This window comes from Leucoraja erinacea, chromosome 6, assembly GCF_028641065.1.
Source record: "Leucoraja erinacea ecotype New England chromosome 6, Leri_hhj_1, whole genome shotgun sequence".
Taxonomy (NCBI): domain Eukaryota; kingdom Metazoa; phylum Chordata; class Chondrichthyes; order Rajiformes; family Rajidae; genus Leucoraja; species Leucoraja erinaceus.
Window position 1 is genome coordinate 12038479 of NC_073382.1, and position 12238 is coordinate 12050716.

General features: G+C 48.2%; 1 protein-coding gene across 1 annotated transcript in view; it reads right to left on the minus strand.

Annotated features, from left to right (window-relative positions):
• Window positions 1-3692: 3692 nt before the first annotated feature.
• The window catches only part of LOC129697813 (collagen alpha-6(IV) chain-like), a 166334-nt gene continuing 157788 nt past the window's right edge, over window positions 3693-12238 (minus strand). Inside the window, exons 47-48 of the mRNA XM_055636439.1 lie at window positions 9882-10168; window positions 3693-5381 (exon numbers count right to left, since the gene is read on the minus strand). Coding sequence (XP_055492414.1) covers window positions 5121-5381; window positions 9882-10168 — 548 coding nt within the window. The 3' untranslated portion in view covers window positions 3693-5120. The remainder of the gene's footprint in view (window positions 5382-9881; window positions 10169-12238) is intronic.

The window sequence follows — 12238 nt, forward strand, 5'->3', positions numbered from 1 at the left end:
GGGGCTGTGTGGAGTTTGCACGTTCTCACGGTGACAGCGTGGGTTTCTTCCAGGTGCTCTGGTTTCCGTCTGCATCCCAAAAACGTGCGAGGTTGTATGTTAATTGGCCTCTGTAAATTACTCATAGTGTGTAACGAATGGATGCGAAAATGGGATAACATAGAAATAGTGTGAACGGTCTGTGTGGAAGGTCCTGTTTCTCTTGTGTATCTCTAAACTAAACTTGCCATGGCTCTCTATTTCTGGCTTTCATGTTAATTGCCACGTTGGTTTCAAGCATATTAGGAACTCATCAACAGTTTGATCCTAATCCATTGTATCTAAGCCCTGTATCTATTGTATACCTTATTGCCCTCTTTTGCTTGGCGAGCCTACAACCCAGTGGTATGAATATTGACCTCTAACTTCAAGTAACCCTTGCTTTCCCTCTCCATCCTAGTTCCCTGACCAGTCTGACTGCCCTTCTGATTACATTTTACATTGTATGCCTTGTTGTCGCCTTCCCCGAGCTAACAATGATCTATGCTACACTTTCTCTGATCCTCATCCCCTTTCATCTTTAGTGTTTACATCTTACCCTGCCATATCTCTCGTTTCCCTCTCCCCCGACTCTCAGTCTGAAGAAGGCTCTCGAGCCGAAACGTCACCCACACCTGGAGTATTGCGTACAGTTTTGGTCTCCAAATCTGAGGAAGGACATTATTGCCATAGAGGGAGTGCAGAGAAGGTTCACCAGACTGATTCCTGGGATGTCAGGACTGTCTTATGAAGAAAGACTGGATAGACTTGGTTTATACTCTCTAGAATTTAGGAGATTGCGAGGGGATCTTATAGAAACTTACAAAATTCTTAAGGGGTTGGACAGGCTAGATGCAGGAAGGTTGCTCCCGATGTTGGGGAAGTCCAGGACAAGGGGTCACAGCTTAAGGATAAGGGGGAAATCCTTTAAAACCGAGATGAGAAGAACTTTTTTCACACAGAGAGTGGTGAATCTCTGGAACTCTCTGCCGCAGAGGGTAGTCGAAGCCAGTTCATTGGCTATATTTAAGAGGGAGTTAGATGTGGCCCTTGTGGCTAAGGGGATCAGAGGGTATGGAGAGAAGGCAGGTATGGGATACTGAGTTGGATGATCAGCCATGATCATATTGAATGGCGGTGCAGGCTTGAAGGGCCGAATGGCCTACTACTGCACCTAATTTCTATGTTTCTATGTTTCTATTCCTTCTAACCAGAGATGCTGTCTGTCCCGCTGAGTTACTCCAGCATTTTGTGTCCATCGCACAAACCCTGTTACATGGTAAGACAGTTACCCACAGACACATGCTTTGACTACAACTCTAAGCCTTGCACCGTGCCTTAAATGTGGCTAATATGGAATTGAGCTCCCAGTGAAAGTGCTTTAACTGGAATTAAGTTAAGTAAACTGCAATAACAAGCACCTTGCATCAGCGGTGGTGACTATTGTTGGGTTAAAACGCAGTGCTGATGTTCAGGGGAATGGTGCTGCCTGCACCTTGCCTGGCCCTAACACCCTGTCTCTTAGCCACCCTCCGCCGTCCAACCATGAATAAACTGAATGAATGTTTCATTGTGCGATTGACCTGGGTCTGAGTCGGACTGTACAGTGCAGTCGATCCTCGGAGTCTTCCATAGGTAATCTAGAGATTTGCCCTTTAACACTATAGCATTCTGACAGGAATCTATTTGCCCACAATTACAATGGCAACTTCCCATGCAAGTGCAATGTGCTGAGGTTTTCCCATACTACTGTGGGGGCACATCAGTCTCAGATTGCTGGGTGTGAGGCTCTGTACAAATGGGACTTAGATAGAGACAATTGTTAAAACCACATCGAAGGAGTTCTGTCTGGTAAAATATTTTTAATCTGGATAATTACATCGATTGAGAGCTTCATGCCTTACAGTACATATAAAAAGGGATAATTTTGTACAAGTAATCGCAGTTTGAACAAGCATAGCTTCTGTTTTGTTACGACCGTGTGTGCTATAGCGTGACAATTAATTGTGTTACTTTGCTGTCTAACATTGCAGAGTAAGTTGCAGTAAATCCGGTCAACACAGGATGGTAGAAACCCCTCTGGCTGCTATATCTCCATGATGGGGAGCATTGGGCCAATTCTGAAATCCACTTCCACTGGCTAATTTCAACTATAGAAAAACTTTCCAAAACAATTTCACAGTCCCCCCCCCCCCCCCTCACCACTCCCTACGCACACTGGCAGGAGTACACAGTGCCCACCTCCTCACACTGACAGGGTGCCATTCTGTTCCTCCGCCCAACACACACTGGGGGCCCAACATGCCCCCCCTTAAGTGGGCAGAGTGCCACACTGTCAGGGGCCAGTAGTCATTTCCCCCTTGCACTGGCTGGGTGTTACACTGGCAGGGGGGTATCTGCCTTCTCCCCCCCCCCCCCCCCCCCCTCTACTCCAGTCCTCCCCTCCCCCCACTGGCAGGATGCCATCCTGTCTTCCTCACACTGGCAGGGGTCATTCCCCCTCCTGCCATGGCAGGGCCCTACCCTGTCCCCTTCATACTGGCAGGGGATCAGCATTGCCCTGTAAGCAGGTTCGGGTGGGGGGCAAACTTAAACGTAATTCCCACTGTTCGACACGGTGCTCTCCTGCTCTTGTCGGGGAATTTCTAGCAACACCTTTTTAGCCCTTGTTAAGCCTTTCAGCTGTCAGTGACACACATTATTGCCAAATCGCATATCATTTGTCAAACTGCCATAAATTAGTGGTGAGATACGTAGCACTTAAAGCAGCCCGTAACTCGCACAGATTCAAGTACAAACACTGAATTGCTTGGCAAAGAAGCCTAGGGAGAGGATGTACATTTACATAGCACCGTTTGCACCAGTCGGCAATGCACTGTAGCCAGTTGGGTTGGTTTGCAGTCGTGCTTTCCTGCCAGTCGTGATTTCCTGTAGGCAAATTGGACTTTACACCTCCCCCACTCAGCTGCCCAGAGGGAAATGGAATCTGCAAGGATTTGGTTTTGGTTTTGGTTGTGAATGGAATGTTGGCCAGGATAGCACTCATTTCCCTGAATAACATTGTGCAACAGAATATAGAGTCTGGGTTTAACTTTTAACCTGAAAGACACAATCTCCAGTCATGTTGTGCTCAGGACCCTGGGCACTGCCCCACCCCACCCCACAGCGAACTACAGCAGTGAACTAAACCTTTATCCTTCAGTGATACAGCGCGGAAACAGGCCCTTCAGCCCACTGAGTCTGCGCCAGCCAGTGATCCCCACACACTAACGCTATGCTACACACTGAAATGTTTACAATTTTACCAAGCCAATTAACCCACAAACACGTACATGTTTGGAGTGTGGGAAGAAACCGGAGCATCCCGGAGAAAACCCACGCTGATCACAGGGAGGAAGTACAAACTTCGTACAGACAAGCACCTGTGGTCAGGGTTGAATGAACCCAGGTCTGTGGTGCTGGAGGGCAGCAACTCTACTGCTGAGCCAGCTCCTGAATACAAACATTTTGAAAGTTGCTGTTAAAGTAATCGTTTTCAGAACTAACAGCTTTATTTGTGTGAAGAAAGTTTACGCAGATGGAATGACCTGTCCTTGGGGGTGAGGCCCAACATAATTTCAGCCAAAAACCAATACCTTTTAATAGAACAGAAACAATTTGGACAAATTTGAGTCTGGGTTGTTATTGCTAAAAAGCTCTGATTGTCTTTATTGAAGCCTTTAAATATTTGCTGTTATATACGTGGGACCCCTGTTTACAATGCTAGGGTTCACCTTTATCCTCCTTCGATCAACCCGTTGGGACCCAACGAACCCTCACGGATAAACCTTTGATAGAGTCGTGTTCCTGGCCGGGGCCAGTCCCAGTTGGGGAAAGTTTGGAACTGCAGATACTGGTTTACAAAGAAAAGGCACAAAGTGCTGGAGTAATTCAGCAGGTCAGGCAGCATCTCTGGAGAAGATGGATAGGTGTGGTTACGGAGGAGACACAAAACGGTGGAGTAGCTCAACGGGTCAGGAGGCCGTGGAACTAGGCGACATGACCTGCTGAGTTGCTCCAGCACTTTTTGAGTATTTGTCTGGAGATTCTGGCTGCACCCATCTACCTGGTAAAATATGTCAGTAACCGTGTGTCCTGTACTGAGTCTCAGACCAGAGCTCTTTTTCCCCACAAGCCACCCACAAGGTCCCACAATTCCCTTTCTTTTTCTCAGGAAGAAGGAAACAAGCCTTGAATTTATATAGCGCCTTTTCCCTCCTTGCGGGAGCCTGTCAGGACCCAACAAGCCCACAAAATTAGCAGCCAAGTGGCAAGACATCAGGTTCCTACATACAGCAAAGGAAGAAGTGTCGGAAGGAACTGCAGATGCTGGTTTACACTGAAGATATACACAGACTGCTGGGGTAACTCAGTGGGTAGGGCAGCATCTCTGGAGAAATGGAATGGGTGACGTTTTGGGTTCAGATTGATGTGTCTGAAGAAGAGTCTCAATCTGAAACAACATTATTCCTTTTCTCCAAAATACACGCTGCATGACTCACTGGGTTATCCCAGCAATTTGTGTCTATCTTCGAGCAAAGGAAAACCTCCTAATGTTACTGTAGGTTGATGCATGGGAGGGCAGAGTCCCTGGGCAGAGACACAACTCATCACAACGGCAGAATATCCCCAAGATCGGTCTCCATCACCACCAACTCCTCATTGAAATGGGCAGCACTCCCTTGGTGTGAGGCTCCCCTCCAGTGACACTGCGGAACTCCCGCAGTCAGGGGGAGGAGCCTCAGGTGGGATGGGGGGGGGGGGGGGTGAGGTTACTAGGGCGGGTGGGACGTGGCCCCAGGTTCTGGGTGTCAGAGCGGGAATGGGGTGCAGAGCGTCAAGGCCATTGTCGGCAGGCAGCCCGTGGATATTGAGCTGTGTTGGGTCAGAGAATAGTGTTTGGGTCCAGCAAGCAGGGCATTAGGCGATAGCAAGCAGGGCCCACCTTGAGGAGAGCCACTCAGTCGGGGCTTGGAGAGGGGAAAACCCGAGGGCAACTGGACGGAGGGTTTCCTGTCTCGGCGTGGAGATGGGCAGCCGGGAGTGGTGGCCCGATGGCGTGGTTACAAGTTCTTCATGCAGACCTGGCAGCGGCCCACCCGCGTCAGGAGCTGCCCGGCCTTCAGCGTTTCAGAGGCCGGGTGGTCCTCGAACTGCTGCTCGGGGTCGATGGTGGACAGCCAGAAGCTCTGCTTGTTGGCAAAGTAGTGGCAGGTGCCCCGCGCGCCGTTACACTCCACGAAGGGGGTGGTGCGGAAATCCTCCAGGCAGCTGCCGGGAGAGACCAGCGACTGGCCGCCACCCTCGCTGCCCGCGCCCGTGTGCTGTGGGGGGGAGAAAGAGCAAAGAGTTCAGGCTCAGTGTCAGAAACAAATCCACAAAAAACACTAATAGCGCTCTGGTGAGACCACATCTGGAGTATTGTGTACAGTTTTGGTGGGCAGATGCGTGGCAGATGCAGTATAATATAGATATATGTAAGGTTATCCACTATGGTGGCAAAAACAAGGGGGCACGAGATTGATCCCTGGGATGGCGGGACTGTCATATAAGGAAAGATTGAAAAGACTAGGCTTGTATTCACTGGAGTTTAGAAGGATGAGGGGGATCTTACAGAAACATATAAAATTATAAAAGGACTGGACAAGCTAGATGCAGGAAAAATGTCCCCAATGTTGGGCGAGTCCAGAACCAGGGGCCACAGCCTTAGAATAAAGGGGAGATCATTTAAGACTGAAGTGAGAAAAAAACTTTTTCACCCAGAGAGTTGTGAATTTATGGAATTCCCTGGCATAGAGGGCAGTGGAGGCCAAGTCACTGGATGGATTTAAGAGAGAGTTAGATAGAGCTCTAGGGGCTAGTGGGGTCAAGGGATATGGGGAGAAGGCAGGTACGGGTTATTGATAGGGGACAATCAGCCATGGTCACAATGAATGGCGGTGCTGGCTCGAAGGGCCGAATGGCCTCCTCCTGTACCTATTTTCTATGTTTCTATGTTTTTAAAACAGCAGCACCAGTCCCCTGTACAATGGTTCGCTCACCATCGAACTACAAAGAAACAGAAGATAGATGCAAAAAGCTGGAGTAACTCAGCGGGTAACTCAGCATCTCTGAAGAAAAGGAATAGGTAATATTTGGGTAGGGACCCTTCTTCAGAGGGTCTCAACCTGAAACGTCACCTATTCCTTTTCTCCAGAGATGCTGTCTGGTCTGCTGAGTTACTCCAGCATTTTGTGTCCATCTGGTTTAAACCAGCATCTGCAGTTCCTTCCTGTGCAAGGAACCAGGCTTTGCATTTATATAGTGCCTTTTTTCCTCGGGTTTCCTCAGACCAGAACTCTTGCTCCCACAAGTTTTCCTCAAGGAACACTTTGCTCAGGAACAAGAAACAAACCTTGAATTTATATAGAGGGGATTCCCTCCTTGGGGAAGCTGGTCGGGACCCAACAAGTTCAAGATATTAGCAGCCAAGTGACAAGACAATAAGTTCCGACGTACAGCAAAGGAAGGTATGTAGGAAGGAACTACAGATGCTGGTTTACACTGAACATTGACATAAACTGGAGTAACTCAGTGGGTCAGGTCAAAGTCCGGGTGGAGAAAATCCACACTGGCATAGAGAGGGTTAACCCTAGGAATGTTGCCCGTGCTCGAGGGATTAAGATTCATGGGAATTCTGCCCAGTGTTTGCTGTGGGACTGGAGAATCTGCCAGGCACCAGTCAACAATGATATACAGCTGTGAAATTGGGAGGGGCAGGGATTAGGGAAGAGACCCAGTGGTCAGGCACTTCAGTTCTGGTTGTCTTCGAGTAGAGACGGCTAAGGAGAGATTTAATGAACAAAGAACAGTACAGGGTAGGAACAGGCCCTTCGACCCACAATATCCCTGCAGACCATGTTGGTTATGCTAATCTCTGTGTGCATGAGTCATATATCCCTGCATATTCACAAACCTGTGTAAAAGCCTCTTAACTGCCAGAGGCATTTAAAGGAGGTGTTCAGGAAGGGTTCTCAGTTTAGTTTAGTTCAGAGATACTGATGAGACCAAATCTGGAGTATGGTGTACAATTTTGGTCGCCCAATTATAGGAAGGATGTCAACAAAATAGCGAGAGTACAGAGGAGATTTACTAGAATGTTGCCTGGGTTTCAACAACTAAGTTACAGAGATAGGTTGAATAAGTTAGGTCTTTATTCTCTGGAGCGCAGAAGGTTAAGGGGGGACCTGATAGAGGTCTTTAAAATGATGAGAGGGATAGACATTGATGTGGACAAGCTTTTCTCTTTGAGAATAGGGAAGATTCAAACAAGAGGACATGACTTCAGAATTAAGGGACAGAAGTTTAGGGGTAATATGAGGGGGAACTTCTTTACGCAGAGAGTGGTGGCGGTGTGGAATGAGCTCCCAGTGGAAGTGGTGGAGGCAGGTTCATTGGTATCATTTAAAAATAAATTGGATAGGCATATGGATGAGAAGGGAATGGAGGGTTATGGTATGAGTGCAGGCAAGTGGGACTAAGGGGAAAAAAAAAAATTGTTTGGCATGGACTTGTAGGGCCGAGATGGCCTGTTTCCGTGCTGTAATTGTTATATGGTTATATGGTTATACAGCGTGCAAACTGGCCCTTCGGCCCACTGAGTTCACGCTGACCGACAATCACTTGTAAACTTCTACCCTACACACTAGTGACATTTTACAGAAGCCAATTAACCTACAAACCTGCACGTCTTTGGAGTGTGGGAGCAAACCAGGGCACCCAGAGGAAACCCACGCGATCACGGGGAGAACGTGCAAACTCCGTATAGACAGCACCGTAGTCAGGATCTTGGTGCTCTACCGCTGTGCCACCGGGCCGCCCTGAGATATGCAGACATTTCATAGAAGGTGGTCGGTCAATCGCTGTCTTGAGGGTGGTGGATGCTGGATTATTCAAAGTGTTGATAGCAGTATGGAGATATCGGGGTGACTAGTGGGGTGCCACAGGGATCTGTGTTGGGTCCACTGTTCTTTGTCATGCACATCAATGATCTGGATGATGGTGTGGTAAATTGGATTAGTAAGTATGCAGATGATACTAAGATAGATGGGGTTGTGGATAATGAAGAGGATTTCCAAAGTCTAGAGTGATTTAGGCCATTTGGAAGAATGGGCTGAAAGATGGCAAATGGAGTTTAATGCTGATAAATGTGAGGTGCTACATCTTGGCAGGACAAATCAAAATAGGACGTACATGGTAAATGGTAGGGAATTGAAGAATGCAGGTGAACAGAGGGATCTGGGAATAACTGTGCACAGTTCCCTGAAAGTGGAATCTCATGTAGATAGGGTGGTAAAGAAAGCTTTTGGTGTGCTGGCCTTTATAAATCAGAGCATTGAGTATAGAAGTTGGGATGTAATGTTAAAATTGTACAAGGCATTGGTGAGGCCAATTCTGGAGTATGGTGTACAATTTTGGTCGCCTAATTATAGGAAGGATGTCAACAAAATAAAGAGAGTACAGAGGAGATTTACTAGAATGTTGCCTGGGTTTCAGCAACTAAGTTACAGAGAAAGGTTGAACAAGTTAGGGCTTTATTCTTTGGAGCGCAGAAGGTTAAGGGGGGGACTTGATAGAGGTCTTTAAAATGATGAGAGGGATAGACAGAGTTGACGTGGATAAGCTTTTCCCACTGAGAGTAGGGAAGATTCAAACAAGGGGACATGACTTGAGAATTAAGGGACAGAAGTTTAGGGGTAACATGAGGGGGGTCTTCTTTACTCAGAGAGTGGTGGCTGTGTGGAATGAGCTTCCAGTGGAGGTGGTGGAGGCAGGTTCGTTTTTATCATTTAAAAATAAATTGGATAGTTATATGGACGGGAAAGGAATGGAGGGTTATGGTCTGAACACAGGTATATGGGACTAGGGGAGAATACGTGTTCGGCACGGACTAGAAGGGTCGAGATGGCCTGTTTCCATGCTGTAATTGTTATATGGTTATATGATTATAAGTCCACAGAGAGGAGATGAGGACAGCATAGATTAGCTATGGTCGTATTGCAGGCTGGAAAGGTCTGGTGACCTACTTGTCCCATGTTCTTCAGAGAGGAGGGAAGGTCTAACGTTGATCTTGGACATGTTGCCTGACGGCACATTCAACTGCAACTTAATGTTTTATTTTGAATGTTTTAATGTTTTATTCTTAATGGTTTACTGTATGTCGTGTTGTTACTTGCGAGTGGAGCACCAAGGCAAATTCCTTGTATGTGTACATACTTGGCCAATGTACTCGCTAGAATTTAGGAGATTGAGGGGGGGATCTTATAGAAACTTACAAAATTCTTAAGGGGTTGGACAGGCTAGATGCAGGAAGATTGTTCCCGATGTTGGGGAAGTCCAGGACAAGGGGTCCCAGTTTAAGGATAAAGGGGAAATCCTTTAGGACCGAGATGAGAAAAACATTTTTCACACAGAGAGTGGTGAATCTCTGGAATGCTCTGCCACAGGCCAGTTCATTGGCTATATTTAAGAGGGAGTTAGATGTGGCCCTTGTGACTAAAGGGATCAGGGGGTATGGAGAGAAGGCAGGTCCAGGATACTGAGTTGAATGATCAGCCATGATCATATTGAGTGGCGGTGCAGGCTCGAAGGGGCCGAATAGCCTACTCCTGCACCTATTTTCTATGTTTCTATGTTTCTAATAAACTAATGAATGCATTCAACTTTCCGAGGGGCACTAGGCAGAAGCTTATGTAAATTGCAGGGCTGTGGGGATGGGAGGAAGGATGGTGGAACAGGTAGGAGAGCGCGGAGAGTTCCGCTGATGAAAGCCGCAATGTTATTACCATGAGGAAGGAGTAACCGATCCAGAGGCTGCGCCAGCCCTGCGGGCACATGGGGATGGTGATGTCCTGACTGTGGACGGCCACAGCGAGGGAGGGAGCCTCACACACTGAGCACCGGCTGATGTACGGCTTGATGTCTTCATCGGCCACGGGCATCATGGGGATGGGCGCGTTGGTGGACAGCCAGTACGACTTGTCGTTTCTGCTGGCGTAGTAGCACACTTCGTTGATGTTGCAGTAGACAAAGGGTATGGTGCTGAAGCGAGGCATACAGGAGCCAGCCAGGCCTGGGGGGGCCTGGGGGGGGGGGGGGGGAGGGGAACGACAGCATCAGTGCACCCGGTAACGGTGAACGGGCACAGACAGACTCACCGTCTCCATTGCCCAGGCACCTGGGGACAACGTCACCCTCTCCCTGTCCGGAGTGGCAATGGAAGCCATACCCTCTTCGCAGGGTAGGCTTCACACCGGAGAGACAGCATGGTGTCGAGGGAGTAACGCGGGGAGGGGTGGAGAGGAGGGAGCACTGTTAAAAACATTTTTTTAACTAAATATAATTTAATCAATAATTAACAATAATATTTACATAGTACAAAATAAAATGAAACAAAACCCACCACCATAATACAAGTCAAACAAATATACTACATAAACTCTGGGGAGAAGGAATGAGTGACGAAACATCACCCATTCCTTCTTTTCATAGATGCTGGCTGTCCCGCTGAATTACTCCAGCATTTTGTGTCTACCTTCGATTTAAACCAGCATCTGCAGTTCTTTCCTACACAGACTAAATAAACTCCTACACAACGATATCACCATCCTTATTGAGGATGATTTCCGCCCCACGCGATGCCCGATGGTCCTGGAATTCCCCCAGGGCGCCTGTGGACAGCGCGTAGTCCCTCTCAAGTACCACCCGGGCACGGACGTAACCCTGGAAAAGGGGCAGGCAGCCGGCTCGGGCAGGGCCCTATTCCACCTGGCGCCTTGACTGACGGATAACCAGCTTGGCCAGGCCGAGGAGCAACCCGACCAGGACATCCTCGGCTCTGCCCTCTCCCCTACGCACAACGTGTCCTAGGATGAGGCTGGTGGGTGTGAAGTTCAGCCAGAAGGCAAGGAGAGGAGGGAGCACCGTGGGGAGGTGTGGAGAGGAGGAAGCACTGTAGGGGAGGCCCCCCTCTCAGCCCCAAGGTGACTCTAACCCACTGCCACACTGCGGTCTATTGAACATGGGGAGAATGCCTCAGTCCATCCAGGAATGTGTATGTGTGTAAGTGTGTGAGAGTGTGAGTGACCTGCCTCCAGACAGTGCAATGGAACAGGAGAGTTGGCGAGGCTGCAGGGGGAATGTGGCACTGCATCACGAACACTGGGGGAAGCTGTCGCTTGTTCCCCAAGTTCAGGGGCATCGTGTGAGGGGACCCCAAGGGTCTTGATAGCCCCTTTCCCAGTGTTACGTCAGTGCCCGGGTGTCCTTTGAGAAAGAACACACAATGTCCATGGGCACCGCCGGGTATTTCTGAGACAACTGGGGACCGCGGGGTTTAACTGTATCCTGGATCAGGATTGTAACAGTCATTGGATACTTAGTAATACGAATATTTGGTGAGTTTTTCATTTGGTGTTATTGTTTGTTCTGTAAATATTGTTATTGTAAATAAGTGAATAAACTTAGTTTTGTTACATTTTAAGAAAGAAGAGAAGAGAAAGCTAAGGGGGGTTGGGACCAGAGATTAAGATCAGACAGACGAGGTGATCTCACTAGGTCACGGAGTCTGACGGTGAGGACAGGGTAGAATTTGAGGAAGGACATCCTTGTGATTGAGGCAGTGAAGCGTAGGTTCACGAGATTGATCCCTGGGATGGCGGGACTGTCATATGAGGAAAGATTGAAAAGACTAGGCTTGTATTCACTGTAGTTTAGAAGGATGAGGGGAATCCTTATAGAAACATATAAAATTATAAAAGGACTGGACAAGCTAGATGCAGGAAAAATGTTCCCAATGTTGGGCGAGTCCCGAACCAGGGACCACAGACTTAGAATAAAGGGGAGGTCATTTAAGACTGAGGTGAGAAAAAACTTTTTCACGCAGAGAGTTGTGAATTTATGGAATTCCCTGACACAGAGGGCAGTGGAGGCCAAATCACTGGATGGATTTAAGAGATAGCTAGATAGAGCTCTAGGGGCTAATGGAGTCAAGGGATATGGGGAGAAGGCAGGCACGGGTTATTGATAGGAGACGATCAGCCATGATCACAATGAATGGCGGTGCTGGCTCGAAGGGCCGAATGGCCTCCACCTGCACCTATTTTCTATGTTTCGATGTTTCTAGATACCGAGTGGTTGCTAC